The sequence below is a fragment of the Cajanus cajan genome, chromosome 11, assembly GCF_000230855.2.
Source record: "Cajanus cajan strain Asha chromosome 11, NIPB_CcT2T_4, whole genome shotgun sequence".
In the NCBI taxonomy this organism is placed as follows: Eukaryota; Viridiplantae; Streptophyta; class Magnoliopsida; order Fabales; family Fabaceae; genus Cajanus; species Cajanus cajan.
In genome coordinates, this window is record NC_138527.1 from 21,916,541 (window position 1) to 21,940,354 (window position 23,814).

Genomic DNA, 23,814 nt, shown 5'->3' on the forward strand with positions numbered 1-23,814 from the left:
CCATTAGAAATGAGCCAGTTATCAATGTAGTAACGGAGCCTGATATTGATTTGAGTAATAAAATTCGACACTTGAAGGTATACTCCTGGACTTGTCACTTGTAGTAGTTTCTGAAAGATTAAACTAATACAAATCTTTGAATTACATTGTGTTATATATGGATCTGGAAGAAACTATTAGAGCAGAGGCTGATGTTCATAGCTCAGCTGGGAGTTAAGACGGACATAATGTGCAGGAAACCCTGAAGGCCGAATCAGATGAGTCAGCTTAAACCGCTCTCTTGTATCTAACATAGATAGTGATACTAATGAGCATGTAATGTAAATGTCAGTGAGGATGGATGACATAAGGCAATTATGCCAGCAAATTGATGAATTAGATAGTTCAAGTGGTGGGAATCCAAAGGACAAATCTGTCAATGAAGATTGTTTTGTCCAGTCTTATTCTGTTGAGGAAAATTGTGATACAGACACCAGCAATGGTGATGAAGTTGAAGAGGCTGAGGTATGTTGTGGAAAAGCATTGAGCAACCACACAAGGGAAACTAAATCTACATTCGAGATAGCATTTCAATCAATTCATGCAATCAGAGCCGAAAAGGCTGAGGTATGTATGTGTTCTAGTTTTATAAATATAGCATAAAACACAGCCGAAAAAGAAAAAGAAAAATTGGGGCCAAGGAATATTTGGGTTATAGCCGAAACAAAATATGGAGCAATGCCAATGCTTTTCTGATTCCATGTTTATTCCTAAATTGATACTACATTTTTGAATGCTACTTTTATCAGTAACTATCAAAAGAAAATATTCTCTAGCTTCAAACCTTCAATCTTCGCAGTAAAAATATCCCATGCCAGAGTGCCCTCGCATAAATAGATGTCCTTAGATATTAGTCATTGGCTTACCATGGTTTAATACAGCCAATGCTGCAAGTGCACTTGGAGTGTAATCAGGATATGCTCCTATCAAATTTTGTTGTGGAAGGTGGTACTTTATTCTCTCTGAAGGAAATAGAAGCTTGACAAACTTGTGGGCTGCAAGTATTTGTTCTTCTCGACAATCGTTATCATGTATTAAATCACTGTAATGTAGAGGCAAAAACAAGTGTCAAACATTCCAAAGAGAAATACTGCCGGCAACTAATAAATTCTCAGCTTGAGACCTATCAACTGTTATTCATTTTCTTCTAAAATTAGTAATGCAATTGAAATAATTTTAGTTTCACTCTTACTTGAGCAACAAGGCTAGGTTTGCTGGTTTGCAATTTTGAAAGAGGGCTTCAGGAATAATGGCCTTGTCCAAGAGAATATTGGGAAGTGATATGTACTGGATCTTTGTTTTGTACCGAATAAACCATTCTGTCAAAATATGGGCACGATACACCACAACACAAGGTAATCGTGCAAGCTGCAGCTCCACAGCAACTGTCCCAGATGTGCATAACGCAACTCTACTTGCCTACAATGAAGTTAATTTGAATTAACAAGGCACAAAGTGCAGCCTTCATGCATTATATAGGGGACTGGGAAGCAGATGGATATGGCTAAGCTAAACTCAGAATCTCATTTGAACAGAATCACAACTTTTTGAAAAATTAACAGTTATTATGTAATTGCATGTTTAGATTCAAGTATTATTCTATTTAACTGTCCACTGGAACTCAAGCAAGCTAGAATCTGTAAGCATTCTACAATAGACCATAAGGACAATTGTCAGATCTAGATGTCTATCAGAAGTCTCAGACCAATTTTCTGCTACAGTTACATGTTTTGGCAAAATGTGTCAAGTATTTTTTGGTAAATTGAAGTCATGCGGGACAAAGGGGCTTACACTAAAAGCATCATATCTCAGTTGAGTTGTTCCACCTGGAATCAATATAACTGGCACAGGCCATCTATGAACAGCACCAGCTATGAAATTTTCCACATGCTCATTAGGTGCAACATGAATGACTGTCATCAACTGCGGAACCATGTTTTTCATCAGTTCCATCGTGTCTGAAAAGATGGGAAGCATCCGACTGACTTCTTGTATTCTGCTTCCAGGAAGCAAGCTAATGACAGTGGCTCCTTTTAAAGTATTGTTGTTGTGAAAAAACAAATTATGACTTCAATGTTAAGCAAAATAATATGAACTATATCTCTTTTCTTGTAAAACTTTAACTTCTGCTCCAAAGTCTAGATTTTGGGACATTATGCTTGAACAAATATCCACAGAGGGAGCAAGAAAGCAAATCATCAGACTAACGAAATATTAAACATGAGCTCATACATGCAATTACCATAAACAATAAATTATAAAATAGTAAACTTTTTCTTAAAAATAAATATGTGAAGTTGTGGAATGTCATTTGATTAGAAGTACCTGCTGGCACTGCATGCTTATTTCGGAAGTCTTCACCATTTCCTTCAGCCCTCCATTCATGAGTGGAGGAATTGTTTATCTGGAAATATAAGCATGCCAAAATTAAGAAAAGGAAATCAATAATTTGGACCAAGTAAAATACAATAAGGATGAAGAAGGAAAAGTTTTGGTTACAGATCAAGATATCAAAGAGACATGAGAGAACTAATTTTATATTTTTAATGATGGGCAAGGATTGAGTTTAAATATGGATTATGGAAGGATTAGAAATCCAAGAGAACAAAAAGATTTTGGCTTACTATTGTAGAAGAGAGGAGAATTAAAAACAATAAACATGATAATCCATAAAATCACTAATAAACTGTGGAACCAAAATTTACAAGTGGGAAAATAAAAAGATTTTATTGAATAGGATGAAAAGAACAAGAAATAGGAGACCAATCTATCCTCCAAGGGTTTCCCCATTTCCAATAGTCACTGCTCTATTCCCACAAAGATTTACTAATATGCATGCCTCCCCACAGCCCTAATATCCTTCTATTTATAGATATGACAACCCTAATATCCTCCTATTTGTAGATATGATGGGTCTGACCCATAATATCCCTCTGATTAGTAACTATTCCAATTCCCTTCATTCTATAGCCTAACATAAACACATACAAGCTTTATGATAAACCCAATAAGAGCATTATCAAATATTCCGATATCATACCAAATTCAACTCCAGAAAATCTTCCAGGACTGGATGCCCAACAAATGTTGCACACAATCCATTCAGTCTACATATTTTGTCCTCATTTGGAAGTATGCACAATAGATGATCCACAAATTCTGCTAGTCCTCTGAGTCTAGCTTCACCTCCTTTCCATGCCCAGAATGATGGTGCTACATAGTGAAAGTGTGCTGGCGTATGCAACTTTTTGTGACTGTATCTATCTGCAAAAGGAAATACCCCATTTGGCATAAAGTGTAACTCTAAAACCAAACATGCAGAAGTTATTCCAGCAAGGAGAGTGCATTAGTAGTAGTACCTCTAAGCTGTTTCAAGAACCGAAAAGAAAAGCCCTTAGAATCAACAGTTATTACAACATGAGGTTCAAATAGTGCAGCTGCTTTGACACTTTCATTCAGTTTCACCTGAAAACAAATGCACAAGGAATTCACATGTGAAACAAATAAAATTCCATATACATAAGCTTCAAAAGTAATTCAAAATATAGTAAAAATCATGAGATATCCCTTAGTAATAAAAGTATCAAATGAATGAAGAACTAACAGTCACTTTCCGTTATAAGTATAACTATAATAGTAACCATGTCGAAAATGTTTCCATACTAGAAACACTTCACAGACACTTAGAATGCTCCTATCTGCATTTAACACCTTTTCTTTTGTCTTCTAAACTTTTATAACTATATAAATGGAAATATCCCAGTAATTTGACAGATGTAGCACATCAATATATCCACAACGACTAATACTTGGGTTAAATAAACCAATTCTCTCCTGATTTAAAATTTGTATACATGTAGATTTTATACGTTACACTAGAATTATACCTGTGATGAGTCCTATTTGCTATCCGTGCGTGTAACCACATTTTTCAAGTAACAACTACGTACTACATTCTATGTCCAAGACTTTATTTATCTATAAGATATTGAACAGATTCTCAAAAGCACCCATTTAGTGGAAAACAAATTGAAAAATCACAGCAACTGTTCTCAGTTTAGAAATCACTTATCAAACTGATTAATACACGTAGCAAAGCATGATTACATCACATAAACCGAAGCACTCACTCTGATTCTATACAAATGTGGCAATAGCTCCCAAAGTCCCATTACCGAAATATCCTCAATTGGGAACAGAGATTGCAACCCTTCACTCGCCATCTTAGCCCTGAATTGATTAAATATTAAACTTATATCTAGGAATTAAAATTTTGAATAAAATTTATTTTGATGTCTCATCTCATTTTATTTTGATTCAGTTACTAAATTTAAAAAGTTTCATTTAACCCATTAAAAATGTCTCTAATAGACCAACATGTTTGGTTTGGTCCATTAAAATTTAACTAAAATAAATTTCTAACCCCTTCCTTCTCCTCGCCTCTTCTCCTTTAAACCAAATAGACCCAACAGTCTGTTTGGATACAAAAGCACTAATAGAAAGGAAAATTGAAGTTAAGATCTTCATAAGCTAAAATTAGTACATGCATAAACTAATTTATAGAAGTTCTTTCATATTACCTTCTCAAAAAAATTATTTTTAACTTATGTATAAGTTAATTTTAGCATATGAACAAGTTTATTTTTCTTTTCTATTTTCTTCTCCAAAATGTGCTTTTGCACAAAGTTATCCAAACTAACCCCCAAATTGGTCCTTCCTTAGTTTGTTGAACTAACCATGTTAATTTGGACCAATGTGTCAAATGCACCAAATAATAAGGAGAGTACAGGAAGAAAGTGTGAGAGTGAGTGGTGGTGTTGCTACTTCTTATTTTATTGCACTAACGGTATTAATTTTGACTGACTTGTTAAATGCAAATTTTTGTTGTAAGCTAATAATCCTTAATTAGTGTGATTAATTGCAGTAAAAACAACACCTTAAAGTAAGAAATTGCAGTAAATTGAGGGAACAACTAACTTGGTGTAACAAACATTTAATCAAAATTAAAAGTTAGGGTAAAGAAATAAAAGGAGAGAGAGAGAGAAAAAGCACATTACTGACCCTCCAACGCCGGCGAAGCGAAGAGGAAAAGGGGAGAGAGTTTTGAGCGAAGCCATGAGGCGAGAAGCGATGGAATCTCCAGAAGCTTCACCCGCGACAAGGAAAACCCTAAGTTCCCCATCTCTTGCAGCCATGTCTATGGGAGAAACTGAGAACCATCGCACGCTCGCCATTTTTGGATTCCATTTCCTTCTCAATAAGGGAATTGGAGGGATCAACTTAGAGAGCATGATGCGCATTTTAAGCTTGAAATTGTAACCTGCGCCGCCAACAAGGCAAACGCATGAAGCAGAGGGATGGACTCCAAGTGATTCTTATATAGTTACAGATTACAGTAAACTAGTACTGGCTCACTAAAATTATAAAATTTAATTAATGCTTGAATTTAAGTGCGTAATAAATATAATAAAAATCGAATATAATATAAAATTATAATTTTTTATTTTTTAAGTTGTTTTTTTACTAATATTTACGTTATTTTTATTATATTTATGAAATTTTTTATTTGAATTTTAGTTGGATTTAATAATTTTTATATAAATAAATTTAATGAGACAAATTTAAAATCTTAAATATGTAACATCTTGGTTCTCAAAAATAAAAATAAAATAAAATAATTAAATAATATTATAATATAGGTTTAATTAGTTTATTTAATTAAATTTATAATATAAATAATATTTTTTAATAAATAAAATAGAGTTTAAGGGATGGGTTAGAGAAGAATCTATGGGTTTGGACTCTTAAGTTCAATCTGAAATCTTAAAAAAATAAGAAGGGGGTTAGGTCATATAATGCATTATTTTTCTAAAATCCTAAGAACTCATAGAATGGAGAAACTAAAGGATATCATTAGACAGAGTGTGAAGTAATGGCTAAGGCTACAACCTACAAGGAGTGAGTTGCATTGCAAAATCATCACTTAAGAGACGAAGTGAGATTGTATCACCTTGTGGACACATATGAGAGATATGGGTAGTAAAGTGACTCCTAAGCCTCCAAGAAATTATTTTGGTATGTGTTTGATGATCTGAGTATCATAATGAAATCGTTGTTGTGTTTGTTTGTGGATGGTGATGAAATTTGTTGATCTTGATGATTTGATTGTGATATGTTAAGAATAGTAAATAAATTGGGAATTAGAGCTGTATGTATGATTTGAGAGTTTTTGTCTAGTTTATTTAATTTTGAAAATTTTTATATGAACATGCCTTAGTATTTAGGTGATTTCTTCCTGTGTGATTAACTAAATTGATATTCATTTATTAAGATGAAAACCAGACATTTGGACAATAGTTTACACTCAAGATTTTCATCAAAATGTTAAAAAAAATCAAGTTATGTGAGTTAAACAATGAGTCTCACGATTTGTGCACAAAAAGTAATGTTTGTAATTTGTAAGCCTTTAGAGGAGCCTTAAATGATTGAATTAAGTTTTGAGATCTTCATAGAAGTTATAGCCTTGGATGTTAGCTTTCGAATAGCATTCGTGTGGAGAAAAGAAAAACACTAGAAAGGCGTTGAACAATATTAATAAAAAAAACTCATCATTTTTTTGAAATAGCGAAGTAATATCAAAACCTTAAGAATACAGACATAGAGTTAAGAGTAAAGAATACATAATATTTTTATATTGGTTCATCTCAATCACGAGACTACATTCAGTTCTTAATCAATTCGATCAAGTTTCACTATCTTTGCAAAGATACAAGTATTCTTTCACAAGACACTTGTTAGGTCAAAAGACAATGTTAGATCCCTCTAGTTTAGAGTTTTGTTGTTAGCAAATAAAGAGGTTTTTGATTAATAGAAAAGTTTTTGAAATGATTAAGATGAATCTTCTTAGAAGACATAACTTCTCAATGAGATGTAATCTTTCATAAGATGAATCTTCTTAGACGACACACTTTCTCACTAAAACAAAATCTTCCATAAGATCAATCCTTGTATAAGACGATAGTTGCTCTAAAACAAAGTCTTATTTCTAAAGAGAAATGCATTAAATCTTCATCATTTATGATCTCTATAAAGGAAGTGATTATGTATGAATGTTTTCTTAACAGATCAAACTCAAAACTACTTCGTTAGTACCTACAATTTGCAAAAAAGAATGAAAGACATGCTTTGTGTCAGAAAAGGACAAGCAAGTCCCGACAAACACACAAAGTTGTAGTTAAAGTTGTTTCAACGCTTCACTAACTTGACACATGCATGGTTATACCCACTTGGTACCTAAAAGGTGATAAGTAGCTTTTTTGATCAAATAAGAAGTGACAATTTGGTGAAGGTATTTAATGTAATCATTTATTATACCAACAAACACTTCTTTCCTCAAGAAGCAAAAGAAAAAGACAGACGAAGCAAGCCATCAGAGAGAAGCTCAAGGATTTGTAACAATCATCTTCACTAAATTTGTATAAAAGGAAGTTTGAAATTTAGAAAGAAGGAAAGATCAATTGATTGTAAAAGCTATATTCTTTCTTTTTGTTAAAAAAACTTTGTACTTAATTTGTTGTATCAGGTCTTGAAAGGAAGACCAAATAATTTTGTAAACTTTTTATAACTTTGAGTTATTGGGTTTAAGCATAGAGAAGTTTATCTGTAAAAAAAATACTTGGTGTTAATATCAAAACCTTATGAATACAGACAAAGAGTTAAGAGTAAAGAACACATAATATTTTTATATTGGTTCATCTCAATCACGAGACTACATTTAGTTCTTAATCAATTCGATCAAGTTTCACTATCTTTGCAAAGTTACAAGTATTCTTTCCCAAGCCACTTTTGGCTCTACAATAAGTGTTCTTTGATTGACCTCTTCAAGCCACTATTGAAGTATTCTTTCAACAAGTAGTCTCTCCAAGTTCTACAATAAGTGTTCTTTGATTGACATCTTCAAGCTTCTACCCAAGTATTCTTTTATAATCAAGTCTCTCCAGGCTCTACCCTATAATAACAGTTATCAAGGTATTACAAGGTTGTTACACTCTGAGTCTTACTCACAAGTTTGTTTTGTCTGTCTTCATCATCTTCCTTGTAGTGGTAGGTAATCGTTTGACACATTTAATATGAGCATTAAATGCATTTCACCAAATAGTACCTCTTATCTGATCAAGGAGGCTAGTTATTAACTTTCCATACCAAATGGAGCTTGCAGAAACAATGTCAATGCAGAGCAACTATTATAGAGACTTTATATACTTTCCTTCGTGTTTTCAGGGATTTGGTTCTGGTAGAAAGCATGGTTCTTTTCTTTAATAGATTTGTGAGTTTTAAGATGGTCTTTTTAAGGAATGAAACATTTAAATCAAATTTTATCATTAGTCTCAAAAAATGATAAATATTTAATGCATATGAGACAGACTGTATGCTTTGTCTAATTAACAATCATCTTATAGATGATTTATGTCTTACACTTCATTTGAGAAGTCTTTCAAAGATATGTTTCAAAGAAATTTTCATAGACATTTTTTCTATATAAAAATTCTTTATTTGTTAGCATTAAAACTCTAAATTTAGGGGATCATCTTTTGACTTAACACATATAAGATATATGGGTAGTGAAGTGAAAACTAGACATTTAGGACTATAGTTTACACTCAAGAATCCCATCAAAATGTTAAGAAACGATCAAGTTGTGTGAGTTAGAAGATGAGTCTCATGTTTTATGCATGAAAAGTAATGTATGTAATTTATAAACCTTTAAATGAGTCTTAAATAACCAAATTAATTATTTTGATATGCATAAAAGTTTTAGCCTTAGATGTTAGCTTTCAAATATATTTGGTGTGGAGAAAAGAAAGACACTAAAAAGGAGTTGAATAGTATTAATAAAAAACTCAACACTTTTTTGAAACAACGAAGTAGTATCTAAACCTTGATAGTACAGATGAAGAGTTAAGAGCAAATAACACAATAATTTTAGAGGAGGGTTCAAACGACACCGATGTAACTTTTACTAAGTGTTACACCACTCAATAACTTTAAATTAAATGTGAATTTTGTAAATCTAATCGTTAGATTGAAAATTCATATCACTTTATATGTGTATATCAAATTTTGTTAAAATTGAACAACAACTTGACGGTAATTAAAGTGTTCATATTTTAGTATATTTTAAAATAAATATATTACGTCAATTTTGTTTTATAAGAATGAAGTGTCAAATCATCTTGGATTAATATAAAATTTTGTATATATGATCTAAGAGTAAAGAACTTTCAATCTAACGGTTGGATTTACAAAATTCACATTTAATTTAAAGTTATTGAGCGGTGTAACGCTTAGTAAAAGTTACACCGGTATCGTTTGAACCCCCTTCATAATTTTATATTGGTTTTGTTAAGTCAAGACGATCTTGGATTCCTTATGTTTTTAAGTTTAAATAATAACAAATGAAACATTTTTACAAGAGAAAATGTCTTTAAAATGTCTTTGAAAAATATTTATCATACGAAGTGTAAGACGTAAATTATCTATAAGACGATATATATCAAACAAAACATGCAATTTGTCTCATATACAATAAATGTTCATTATTTATTGAAACTAATGACAAATTTTATTTTGAATGCTTCATTTGTTAGCAGATCGAACAAAAAAACCATCTTGAAACTTACAAATATGTTAAAGAGAAAAAGTCATGCTTTTCATAAAAACCAAGGACGAAAATTCCTAAAATCACAGAGAAAAAAAGATAAAGTCATTGTTGTAGCTACATTACACTAGTATTGCTTCTACAACCTCCGATTGGTATCGAAAGATGATAAGTAGCATCATTGATCAGATAAAAGGTATCATGTGGTGAAATGCATTTAATGTTTGCATTAAATGAATCAACAATTACCTATCATCGCAAAGAAAGACGATGAAGACAGATGAAAGAAACTTGTGAGCTAGACTCAAAATATTGCAACAGTCATCTTCTCCAAGCTACTATATTAGAAGATTTGAAACTTAAGAAAGAAAAGAAAAGACTTGTACAGAAACATACACAAAGAAACACTCTTTGTATAAACTTCATTCTTTCTTGTAAAAAGATTTATTGCTTTACATTGGTTGTATAATGTCTAAATGAGATGAAACATCTTTATAATCATTGTTGTAAGGTTGAGCCTAAAGAGACTTGTCTATAAAAGAATACTTGTTATAAGCTTTGGTAGGCTTGACTGTAAAATAATACTTTGGTAGTTGTTTGAAGAGTCAAGTCAAAGAATACTTAAGATTGAGACAAAAGTAGCTTGTTAAAAGAATACTCATAGCTTTGTTGAAAGATAGTGAAACTTAATCTGGTTGCACGTAATCTTAGTAGTTGAGATGAACCAGTATAAAAATACCTAGTGTTTCATCTATTTTTTCTTCGCACTCCATCTAACTAACGATACTACTTCACTACACAAAAAGTGCAAGTTTTTTATACACATTGTTCAACCCACCCTTCTAGTGTTTATCTTTCTTCCACAGGTTTGTTTCAATCACCGAGATTACATTTAGTTCTTGATCAACCCAATCAAGTTTCATTATCTTTGCAAAGATACAAGTATTCTTTCACAAGTCACTTCTAGTACAAACTAAGTATTCTTTGACTTACCTTTTCAATTAACTACCCAAGTATTATAAGAATAACAAAGTCTCCCCAGACTTCAATAACCAAGTATTGTTTTATAATAAAACCTCTTCAAACTTCAAGTTATAATACAAAATTAAAGTTGGGAAATCATTGTTATTTTATCTTACTAATAAGATGTGATACAACAACTAATAGCGTTGTCGAGTCACTATTAAAAATAAACTAAATTTTTTCTAAAATGTTGTAATACAGGGAACAACCTAAGTTATTCTTCACGAAGATACAAGCACATTTAATTCATATTTTATCTCAAAAAATTAGCAACGGGATTTAATATTTCAAGTTTTCAACATAGTATTTAATCAACAAAACAGATAATTAAGAATAAAAAATTCAATTAAATAAGTATTTATTTGAGGTTTCAATCAGTACGATAAAATTTTCATAGTTCAACAATAAATCTAAATTCTAAATCAACCTAATTCAACACGGACTTAATCAAAAACATAAATCTAAATCTTGATCTATGAATTCCATCAAAACATGAAACACAATTGCAATCTCACAATTTTCATAAAATTCAAAAACAATAACCAGTTAAATAAATTAGGTGATTTAGGTTTTTCTAGGTCTAAATTAATTTTCAAACTTTGTTCTAGATCCAAAACGAAATTCATAATCATGAAAAAAAAATTAAACCTAAAACAAAAAATTTATTCAATAAAAAGATTAAAAACTCAAATTTTATTGTAATTCTTGAAACCTAAAATCAATTGATGAACTAACCATAATCATGTTGCAATAATCCAATTCTTATATTTCATATATATATATATATATATAAGAGAGAAAAATTTGAGAGAGAATTTCGAGAAACTTCTACGACTTCAATTTCAAAGAAAAATATAGAGATAGAAGAGATAAACAAAATTGTTAAAAACATTGATGTGACCTATGAGCAACGTAATAATTACTAATTTATCCGACAAGGTGAAATAGCTATATATTGAATTATTGGATTAATTATAAAATAAAATAATATTTTGTCATATTAAAAGGGTACCCGTTGGTGATGTACTCATTAAAAAATAATAGGAATATTATAGCAAATCTCTAATTTTAACATTCTAACAAGGTGGAATTTGATTTAAGTTTTCAACTTGAATAATCTCAGGTTTGGTATTTTTGAATAACTTGATCAATTATTTTTTTTTCTTAATATCAAAATAATAATTTTATGAATATAAATATATATATATACACACATAAAACACGCATGTAAAAAGGAATGTACAAATGATTGGTCTTTTTCCCCTTATTCAAACACAACTAATTAAACTTAACTGTACGCATAACTGAAGCAGGAATTGAAAACTCAGTAAAATATTGAATAATATTGTTGTAAATGGAATAAAAGGAAATTTGATATCATAATCAAACTACAAAGGATGGAGAAGATTATTAAATAAAACGAAAACATTCTATAAAATTTATAAAGGTGGTGAAGTAGTTTATTTGAATATATTTTACTATTTTAATTTCTCTGAAGTTGAGTGCAAATAGTATCAAACTTAACCTTCTCACTTTGCTCCTAATAAACAAACCCTTGAGTTAATTATACAATCATTCTTAAATAACCAAACTTTTAAAATTCTTCATTGAAAGAGGGATAAACAAAATTGTCAATCTGCAAAGGACTAATAAAATAGTTCGCACTAAACGATGTCCTGTAGCACAAACATCCCCTTAAATGGAACCAGCAACAAATAAAAACAACTAAAGCCACATAAAAATTTGGTAAACACTAAAATCAAGCAGCACCCTTTCCCTTCTTTCTTTGAAGTTTCTTCATGTAAAATTCCAACTCCTTACCTTCCAGAATGTAGCTGCATAATTCAGGAAAAACAAAACAACACATATGAATGAAGTTCTTTATAAACATATTTAACAAAATCACAATTTAAGTAAATTACCCATCAGCTCTGCCACATTGACCGGGTCGAGATGAAATGCAAGCAAGCAAACGACCACCACCAAACTGCTCCTCAATGTGGGGATCGAGACTTCGATCCTTCTGGCGCTTCTCCAATTTTCTCTGCACATGATTACTCTTTTTGGATTCTTCTGCAGTAGCAACAGCAGTAGCATCACCCTCCTGCAAGTTACATCCCAAGATAAAGAAATAGACTTTAGCTTCTATACATGAGAAGTCCCCTTCATCCATTCATTGAACAATTTAGAGTGCCATCATGATTTATAAAGTTAATATCAGGTACAATAGAAAGAATTACACAAAATAGCAACAGAAAACATCTATATATTTCTCATCACAGCAGAAACAATAATAGATGTTTCACTTTCAGCAAACTGTACCTGCTAGTAACACAATATATGAAGTAGTTTTATGAAACACAACTGCAAATACCCTTCATTTAGACAACAGATGTAACATCAAAGATTCTTAATTTAAGTTAACTATTAAGATTAGTTAAATCCACTGATTCGGATAAAAAATTACTTTTCTGGACATGTTAAAAAGATGTATCCAATGAATATAAAAAAACTGATATACAATGCATCAGAGTAATTGGTTTTACTTTCAACACATTTCATATCCAACATTATTTAAACAACCAAAACAGGCAACTTAAAATAGTAAAATCATACAAGTATAACTAATAAATATTGGTTGAAAGTTACTAATATTATGAGAACATAAACTGTGGGTAAAGAAGGAACAATAAAAGAAAACGATAAAGACATCATCACCTCGGCAGAATCCTTCTTGGCAGCAGTCTTCTTTTTCCTACCAATATCAACACCATAGTGCTGAAGGTACCACTGTTTAAATGGAGCGGCATCAACCTGAACAATAGCACTTTTGACAAGTGTCTGAGTTCGCACAAGCTCATTGTTTGAGGCATTGTAAACCACATCAAGTATACGAGTCTTGCGAGTTACAGCTTCACTTCCCCAGGAGTAATTTCCGGTATCCAATCTCAGTGCCCTCCATTTCACATTGCCACCTCTAACACGGATCCTCCTTACTGTCTTATTGCTTGACAGCTTAGTGTTAGCAGGCTGACGACCAAGCTCATACCTATATAAAACCACCTAAATATTAGTTTAGGAAATAATTATTAGACTATAATATTATCATAGCCAAAACAAATGTCAACAAATATTAAAATTAAAAATGCTATCCAAGTTATTGAAATAGACATAACAGAATTTATATAAGTTCTCTGTTTAAAACAAAATTAAAGAAAACTAAAGGAAATTTAATAGCAAAGAATAGCTATAAGCAAGGCTCAATCAATAAACTGTATTTGATTTGCAAAAAGATACTGGAAAGCATTGTAATCATTGACCTTTTCACTCACAGTTTAATTGTTTAAGAAGAAAATTTTATACTCCTAATCCTAATTGTTGCATCTCCCTTTGTTTGTCAAATGATTGTGTACTTAAAAAAATATGAGATAAGAACTGCATAACATGGTAAAGCTTCGGAATACACTTCATCTCAAAGTTTAGAATTGGGTCAAAGACGAATCATCCGCAGCAAAAAATGAAACAGCAGAGTAAAATACGCACTCACAGATAATCCAAATATTAAAAGAAAAATAAAGGAAAAAGTGCAGCACATAGTCATGAATCGAAAGCTAAGATTTCATAGAGGTTCTCGTGTTGAATAACTTCAGAGTGAATTTCTAGTACAACAAGTCAACAACCCTCTAATTTTTCACTTCCTTAACAGAATCCAAACCTAAAGATTAACTAAACCTAGATCCACTATTGTTCCAGCTAATATAACAAACAGATTTCAAATTCCCAAATCGCAGTAAAACTTAAAACACATTTCAATTTTCAGTTCCACAACCCAACAAAGGTTCCAATCGAAAAACAAACAATTAAAAGAATAAAGGGACATACTTTCTCTTCTTCCTCCAGGCCTTCTTCTTGCCACCAGTGGCACGCCTCTTGTGCATAGAATCCCTGGAAATACCTGATTCGCATCATCAACAACAAATCCCATCAGAGATTATCGCACACACAAACACAAACACATAGCTTTAAGGTTTCGCTAACAATTGAGAATGTTGAAAATGAAATGTGTTTACTTTACTTACCCATGTTGGCAGAGAGAGTTGTAACCAAGAACCAACAATGTCTCTCGCTCCCTTGCTTTGGTTAAAACAAAACCCTAATATTAAGCCCTTTATATTTTCCGGATGAAACCCCACTTGTTCATCTCCCTCCACTTACCCGGCCCGTCACGGTGGATAATCAGGCCCAACTTCAGCCCTATTTCAAACAAAAACTAGTTTAACAACCCAACTCCATCAAGCTATTACCTATTTAATAAAAACTAATAGAAAAAAAGCATTCCGTGCCTGTATTATATTAAAAAAAAGAGAAGTTATTCATAAAAAAGGTAACAATTATTAAAAATATACAAAAAATAAAATGATCCATGTAAAAATGAAAATCAAAAGTAATTATTGAAATTGGCATCCTTTATATATTAGTATAAATTAATTAATTTCAAGTTCTTAAATTTGATTAATAAATATTTTTAAAAAATTTTTAAAATAAAAGGGTATAATGGTAAAAAAAAAGTAGAAACCAAGGTGATTATTAAAAAGTGTATCTCCTTTATATATTAGTATAGATATGTCTTTATATTTTTAAAAATATCTATTTATTTAAATAAATTAGATTTAGACTTTAAAAAATTGTTAAATTTCATAAATAAATCTCTTTATTTATGTAATATATATATATATATATATAATATTAATATAATTAAATAAATAAATTTATAATACAAAAATTAATTATTAATATTTTTTACATTTTTATTAAATTAAATGTTTTACATTTCATGCTTATAAAAATATAAAATATAAAATATAAAATTTAGCAGTTGTATCTTTGGTTTTTTTTCCTTCATCTTTATAATTATTTATTTAGAATATTTCAAATAGGATATAAAAAATATTTATAAAATTTTTTTTATTGATAAAATTATTTTATTCATGTTACAATTGTGCGTGAGTGTACACAGTGTGCATGAAGTGTCCCTCTTGCATTAACTTTTATTTTAAATTATAAATTATAATAATAATAAAGTAATTTTTTTTATTTATCTTATTCTCGTCATGCCTTCAGGTTGAGGAATGCTCATTTTCCCAAAGCTATGGAGGGCATTCAATGAAATCTCTTAAATGTCCTTGTACGGGTAGGGGTGTACGGGTAGGGGCGTTCAGTCACCCTCTTATCGGCCGCTGAATGGCCGAACCAGGTGGCCGATTGCCAATCGGTCACCTGGATCGGCTTATCTTTATTAATTATCTTTAATAAATGATTAAGGATTAATTAGCTGATTAAGAAGTATTACCTAATACGGTAAGTATGTTACAGGGCCCATAAGGTCCAGGGCCCACGATTGTCAGTATAAATAGCTCAGGTCAAAAGGTAACGTCACTGTTCATTAATTACTCTAGATTTCCGTGCTTGTGCTGACTTGAGCATCGGAGTGCCTTTTGCAGGTACAAACCTGTCTACTCACGTTGGATCGGAATACTCGTTCAGAACACTCGTTCGGCCTTCAGAATACAAGAAGATCATTGGTGTATCCTTATACAGGTACAGTCCTTATTTAATTAAACCCTCAATTTTGTCTCTGAGGGTTGTATACTTCTTTGTCAAATGCCCTCGATTTTGGTGATATCGACAAGATTTTGAGGGATCGACCTTGGAGTCTGTTGGCACACTTCGATACGAAAAGTATTTTCATTGCAAGGAATTTTTCGAGCACTCTGGTTTTGCTAGCATTGAGGGGAATATATTACGGGTATCTCGGTCCTCTTAAGGATTGTTCTTGTGGTACCAACTCCTTACTTCGATTCTTGAGAAAGTTGTCCATTTATTTTTTACCTTTGATTGTTGATGTTTCGGCTTGAACTTGATTGTGGAAGTTTGATAATTCTTTCATTTGTATGTACTTGTTGGCACGTTGGCACAGATCATCCATATTAAGGGAGCCTTTTTTGTAATGACTATTGATGAACAATTCTAATTTGGGGTGACAATGAATCGAACCAACTAAAAATAGTTCGAAACTCAATACGATAATTAACTCATTAAACTTTATTCGTGAACCAAATAGGTAAACTTGATTTAAAGATTGAGTTCGATAAATAAATGAGTTGAATTTCAGTTGTGTATATTTCAACTTATTTAGTTCATAAATCAACTTGACATATAATTATATAATTAGCTTTTTATTTAATTTTATCTTATTAAAATTTTTGTTTCTCGACTGTGAAATAAGACTAAACTCATGAGCGTATTATCCTAGGTCGGAACAAGTTGATAGGAGCTCCTTTTTTCACCCCCATGTGGCGACATGGGGGATGAAAAAAGGAAAGAGAGGGATGGGGTTTCTCTTGCTTTTGGCATAGTGGGCCCCGGCGGGAGGCCCGCACGACGGGCTATTAGCTCAGTGGTAGAGCGCGCCCCTAATAATTGCATCGTTGTGCCTGGACTGTGAGGGCTCTCAGCCATATCTTGGTTCTATTTTATCTCTTCAACAAGTTTAGTAATGAGCATAACGGCCCTATTGTTCCGATAGAGAGAAGAACCTATGATTAGCTTTTCGGGAAATTTCCAAACGAACAATTTCAACGAAATCTTTCAATTTCTTATTTTACTATGTTCAACTCTATGTATTCCCCTATCCGTAGAGTACATTGAATGTACAGAAGAAAGAACTTTGAAAAGTTAGTTATAAGATAATAATAATAATAATAATAATAATAATAATAATAATAATAATAATAATAATAATAACAATAATAATAATAATAAAGTGAACACTTTAGAATTTTATGTGGACTAGGTTTTCTATTATTTTATACAAGATGAAGTAGTTTTAATTTATACTGACTTTAGTTGTAATCATATTTCTATAGAGTTGTACATTATAATATTACAAAGTTGATAAAATAAGTTATGTTTTGTTTAAAAAAAATAATCATTTTATCTAAAATCTATTATTAAATTAAAATTTTGAATTAAAAAAATTGAGTCTTGATTTATGTGATTTGAGCTAACAAGCTAAATCGAGCTACTAATGAGTTTGAGTTGAGTTAAGTTTGACTAGAAAAAAGGTTCATGCCAAACTCAAGTTGAGTTGTGAGTTAAGCCAAATGTTATCGAATCGAGCCGAGCTGAATCGAGCTTAGCTTAGCTTGACTTATTTCTAGCCCTAGTCCCAACGTTAATAGCGAGGTGAGGTGGTGCAAAGCAATTTCCAAGTTGAGATCTTTAATCTCTAAGGCCACTTTGTTGAATCTATCATGAAAGTACAAAAATATTATCTTTTCTCTTCTCAAATATTTTCTAATGCCAAAGAAATTAGTTGATGAGGTTTACTAATGACAAACTAGATGGTGAATTGTACGGTAAACCTTGGGCATCGTTCAGAGTTGTAACCACCTTGGGCCTATGACCAGAGGGGGACCAAAATTTTTGAAAAATATATACAATATGAGATAATCTTTATATTACTTTTAAAAATAAAATTAGACTTAAATATGTTTTTAATCTCTATAAAATGAATATGTTTTAATTTTGGTCTTTATAATTTTTTTTTTCCTATCATTTTAAGTAAACATTACTTTTAGTTCTTGTATTTTAGGAATCTATAATTTTGTTTTAGAAATGTGACACATTAATAGATATTATAGCCCATCATAGTACCACATAAGATGGTCACTTAACCTTATAATAAATACATAAGTAATTAAAAATGATCTCATAAAAATATAAACTAAAAATATAATTTCAAATTTTTAAAGATGAGAAACAATATATATATATATATATATATATATATATATATATATATATATATATATATATATATATATATATAGGAATCAAAATCAAAATTCTCTCACTTTAAAGAAACTAAAAATATATTTTAGCTATAAAATTGTTAATTATATACCTACTTTTTTTATTTCTAAATATAAATTGTGATATGATTATAAATTCTTTTTTATTTTAGTTTTTTATGTATTATATTAATAAAGAGTAAAAAGTATTTTTAGTCTCTATAGAAATTTTCAAGTTTGAGTTTAATCCTTTAAATTTTTTGTCTTATTTTGATTCTTCTAATTTGGAGATGTACCACTTTTGTTTCTCAAAATTATTTATATAACACCTTATAATAAACAATAGTATAGAAGTAAATTGAATGAAAAATATAATACATCCTTTTGATATTTTTAACATTATGTTATTTGTTTAATATAATAAAACATTCATTTTTAAATAAAATTGTGCATATAATTTTATGTTATAAATATTTATATTTTAAAATATTTATATATAATGACTCATAAGAACAAGTCATATTAATTTAAGTGTTGCTAATCTAAGTCCTCTTAAGTAAGGTATCTGGGTTGCTAGTCTAAGTCCTCTTATATAAGGTATCTAGATAATCAATCAGATTCTCCGATAAAGATTAGTCACCGGTAAAGTTGGTGGATATTTTATGACAATTGTAACATGATTACTAAAAAAGAATATAAGGACCCATATCTATCATTTCATCTAGGTTCCATAAAATGTCAGGAATGACCTTGATGATTTGTGAAGCTAGGTGTTGAAGGAATCAATCGAGATGGGGGGAGATGAGTGAACCAATTCAATGTTCTTCCCTTCGAAAAGGTAAGGAAGATACAACATAATATTGCATTGTCATTCATACTAAGAGTAACATGCATGAGAAAAACGTCTATATGTTCATCTAGGTTTGATGTACCATCATACCTATCCAAAGGGAGAGATTTCAAATTGTCAAGAAATGATGCTTGCATAATGTTGGAAACAAAAGGGTGTCGATGGGGTCTTATTGGGGTATTACACTAGTTTATAGGCTGTGTTACTGATACAACATGTGTTGATGTGTCCAAAAAGAGGTAGGGAGTAGGATTGTGGTGTTCCTAAGAAAAGAAAGACGATACCTCAAGTTGTGTTTGTGCATGATGAGATGACCTTCAAGAAAGGTCTTGGTTCTTGAGGTGGGTGTTCTCTTGCCTTAGGTAAACATTTATTTCACATCCTTCTCACATTGTTGGTGTTAGCGAACAACCTCTGAGAGATCTGTGTCATTGACTACCTCAGCATAATCTTCATCAAAACAACGCTCATCAACAACTGGGTTCTTTCGAGTAGTAACCATTATGGAAGAATTACGGTTTGTTCGTTGCTTGGAGCCTTGACTTTAGGCCTCACAATAGGCATCAAAATGTACCTATCTTTAGCATCCTTCTCACATTGTTGGATTTTGTTAATAACCTTTAAGAGATTTGTCTCATCGATTACCTTGACGTGACTTCATCGAAAAAGTGCTCTTCAACAGTTGCGCTTTTTCGGGTAGTAACCATTGTGGGGGAATTATAGTTTGTTTGTCGGTTAGAGCCTTGGGTTCAAGCCCATCATAAGTGCCAAAATGTACATGTTTAGAGATACATCAATGAACTTCTACAATCTAGAGCTTATAAACCTTGGGTTTGCCAATGTTTCTAAAGGGTGGGATACCTACAAAAGGTACCCTAACACTCAGGTGGAAATCTTGTACAAATATCTAAGAAAATAATAAATGAATAGTAGCTTTATCTTAATTTACGTTACTATTTATACCAACTATAATGGACTTTGGATCAACGGGCTTTGGTGCTTGATTATTTATTAGATAATATGGTCCTTGATGATGAGTTAACCTTTTAAATTTACTTGTTTGAGGTAGGGAAGTGTCTCAATAGATGAAAGTGTCAAGTTGTTGAGATGGAAATTTTCATATGAGGAGTCAAGGGTTTAGGGTTTACATGCCCTTGATTTATAGACTTGTCAAGTTTTTTGTGTCTCATATTATGTTGTTGGACTTGTCGGATACCTCGATTATCAAGGGTGCCAAGGAGAAATAATGATATGATGTTATCTTATTATGAGATATTAGATCTCTTCGAGGCTGAGTGGGTGGTGGATCTGAGCATCTTTCAGTACAACTTCTTTAAAAAAAAGTTTATTCTAATAAAGATGATTTTATTAATAAAATTACATTTTTTTCATTTTTTTATGCATATATGCTCTTTGGAATCAAGTCATGATTAAACATTTAATATTAATGTTTCTTTCAACAAGACATTAGTTTTGTGGGAGATTAGCCCTTTTTACTACATTTTATTTGCAATAATTTCTATACAAGATGGTCATTTAATTGGGATACTCGAATACCAATGAACAAAAGAATAATTAACATTAATAGCTTCTTAGATGCCTTGATCCCAACGAAGTCGAGACATATGTTGTCAACTAGAGTCGAGAAGGCTACAAGCTCACCTTTATGCTACCTTCCCTTAGAAACCATCAACCTCAACAACCTTGGACGTCACATTAGTCTCGAGTGGTTGTATTCGAAGGTAGTTTTACAGTCATACATCCATTTTTTATGAAGGATAATTATTATTTGTCAAACTTAGTTGTCGAACACCCTTTGACATTGTTGATAACTGAAAAAGTTTTAGCAATCAACAAATGGTGTTTATGGACTAGTCATGATTACTGCAATTAATCCCTTATCAAAGCCTATTACCTATTAGGTAATTGATACTTCAAGTCCATCAACTTAAAAGCCCATTACAGTTGGTGTATATATATATATATATATATATATATATATATATATATATATATATATATATATATATATATATAGTAGCGCATCTCGAGGTAAAGGACACTAATCATTTATGATTACTATTTATTATGTCAAGTAAATATTTTACTTAAGTGTTTAAGTGCCTTTTTTAGGTACCCTCTTTTCAATACTGTTGGAGACTTGACTCAAGGAGTAAGGAGAAGAAGATTACACGAGAAAAGATATCAAAAGTACCCTGGAGTAGATACACTTTCTTTTAATGCCTAAACAACATGAAATTAAGCTATTTTTGATACACTATCATTTTTTTCACGACTTTTTGTTGTTCATATATGATAATTTGTTCATGATTTTGCAACATATTTCAAAAGTTTAGAGTTATATCCACAATAGGTTAAGGCTAATTTTCATGTATATTCACATTAACAAAATGATGTTTTTTTTTTACAAAGACAATAACAAGAATCAAAACTAATTTTTATGTATCTATAATTGATGAGCACTACTTAATCCATCTAAGTGTTACACTCATTTGATTGATTAAAGTCATAATAATAATAATAATAATAATAAATAAATAAATAAATAAAAATAAATAAATATATTAGCAATATTGTTAAATTATTACCGATCTTATAAAATTATAAATGCTTAGAGGCCATATAGAAAAGTCAAATTATTACCACTTCATAAAACTTTTACATTACATAGATTAACATTTTTATATTTTTTTTACAAAGTAAGGAGTGATTTATTGGTTATATTTTAAAATTCCCCTCCTTATTCTACAATAGGGATTAACATGATTAGTCAGTGGAAGGGTGAAGGTAATAGTGATGGGTCCATCTAAAAAAATCGGGGTATCCTTAGTAGGTAGCATAATTGTTGACGATCCTTGCCTATGGAAGGTAACAGTATTATTTTGGGTGTCGATTGCCCACTGCATGTCTAAGAAAAATGCCTCTACAAATGCGATAAAAGATCCAACGTGTGGGGAATCCATCTCTATATCAATTAATATATTATTTTTTTCAAAATAAAAGAAAAATAAAAGGAGTGAGAACAAATATCCAATCAATATAAATAATTAAATAGAATGCACAAAATTATTTATAATCAATATTATATATATATATATACTTTATATTTTCTTGTTATAATAAAATTTGAATTATTTTTGTAATGACTAATCAGAATAAATGAACATTATCATAATATCAACTAACAAAAAGTTGTTCCACCTTAAGTTATTTACTCATTTAAATCTCCAAGGTCAAACCTCTAAATATCATTTTATTCAAACTTTATTTCTTATGACCATAAAATAACATTTATCTTTATAATGCATGAAGAAATAATAAAAAGATGAGCTTACAATAATTTAACAAAACTATTTTATAACTTATATTAATATAAAATTCATTAAGCTAAATAAGTTTGAATATTTTTTGTAACGTCCAATTTATATAATATTAAACATAATATTAAATATATTTTTTATATGTTATATAAGAAGATCAAACGTGAACGAGATCTTAATTCTTAAATTTTTAATTAGACTTGCACACTGTGTAGAGTTTAGTCAAAGTATGGTAAGAAAAAACCTACAAGAATATATCAATTTGATTTTCTCAACTTAGAATAAATTAAGTTAATTTAAAATTGATATTTTTTATTTGTACATAATATTGATATTCATTTTAACAATAATGTTATATATTCTAACGATTTTTTCTATAAATCTTCCTACTATTTTTATAAAAATAAATAAATCCATTTTAATATATTGAAAATATAAAACATAGTAAATACTTATCATACAAGGAAAGTAAAATGATTAATAAGATGTTATAAAAAGAAATTAGAAATTAGAAATACTCATTACCAAAGCAACAAAATTAAGGGAGGAGATAAGTATCTATGTAATTAAAAGAAATTAGAAATGTGTTTGAGAAAGTGGTAAAAATTAAATTATTTAAATAATTGATTATATGCTGGATAGATAGATCTTGGTTGTTGTGGGATAAATATTTTCTTTTTATGTTAGTTATATATAATAATAATAATAATAATAATAATAATAATAAAATATATCATTTGTCATGTTAAAAATTAATTAAGTTTTTTTTTGTTTTTGTTTTTATGTTTTAGAAAAAAGAAGTCAAAATCAATATATTATTTTTAAAAGACATTTGAATATAACTCGTTAACTTACATTTTCTTAAAAAACAAGTGTGTATAAGTTATCAAATATTTGTGAAATTGCTAAGATACACTTATTACATTTTTAGAAGGAGTATATTACCAAGTTATAACTATAGTATTTTTAAAATGCACTTAAATATAACTTGCAAAAATGTACTTAAATATAACTTGCTAATTTTCTTCTTCTGAAAAAACAAGTGGATGT

At 30.2% G+C, this 23,814-nt stretch overlaps 2 protein-coding genes across 2 annotated transcripts; both read right to left on the bottom strand.

Annotated features, from left to right (window-relative positions):
• Positions 1–577: 577 nt before the first annotated feature.
• LPXB (lipid-A-disaccharide synthase B) lies at positions 578–5,400 on the bottom strand. Its single transcript, XM_020378102.3, has 8 exons — positions 5,101–5,400; positions 4,170–4,269; positions 3,399–3,504; positions 3,080–3,303; positions 2,365–2,443; positions 1,831–2,069; positions 1,232–1,458; positions 578–1,081 (listed from the first exon to the last, which is right to left on the bottom strand). The coding sequence occupies exons 1-8, from the start codon at positions 5,337–5,339 to the stop codon at positions 883–885; spliced, it is 1,413 nt and encodes a 470-aa protein (XP_020233691.2). The 5' UTR covers positions 5,340–5,400; the 3' UTR covers positions 578–882.
• Positions 5,401–12,295: 6,895 nt separating this feature from the next.
• Positions 12,296–14,938, bottom strand: LOC109813845 (small ribosomal subunit protein eS8). The gene is made up of 5 exons (XM_020378110.3): positions 14,800–14,938; positions 14,603–14,675; positions 13,439–13,769; positions 12,643–12,824; positions 12,296–12,555 (listed from the first exon to the last, which is right to left on the bottom strand). Exons 1-5 carry the CDS (start codon positions 14,801–14,803, stop codon positions 12,480–12,482), a joined length of 666 nt encoding a protein of 221 aa, XP_020233699.2. The 5' UTR covers positions 14,804–14,938; the 3' UTR covers positions 12,296–12,479.
• Positions 14,939–23,814: the final 8,876 nt, after the last annotated feature.

What these genes read in the sequence shown, in the direction of transcription:
- LOC109813845 (XM_020378110.3), bottom strand. An exon ending in GCCTGGAGGAAGAAGAGAAA is followed by an intron (nt 13,770 to 14,602) that starts GTATGTCCCTTT and finishes GGTTTTATATAG; the next exon opens with GTATGAGCTTGGTCGTCAGC. An exon ending in CAATGTGGCAGAGCTGATGG is followed by an intron (nt 12,556 to 12,642) that starts GTAATTTACTTA and finishes TGAATTATGCAG; the next exon opens with CTACATTCTGGAAGGTAAGG.
- LPXB (XM_020378102.3), bottom strand. Translation starts at nt 5,339, where the DNA reads ATGCGCATCATGCTCTCTAAGTTGATCCCTCCAATTCCCTTATTGAGA. An exon ending in CACATTTGTATAGAATCAGA is followed by an intron (nt 3,505 to 4,169) that starts GTGAGTGCTTCG and finishes ATTTGTTTTCAG; the next exon opens with GTGAAACTGAATGAAAGTGT. An exon ending in ATTTTCTGGAGTTGAATTTG is followed by an intron (nt 2,444 to 3,079) that starts GTATGATATCGG and finishes TTATATTTCCAG; the next exon opens with ATAAACAATTCCTCCACTCA.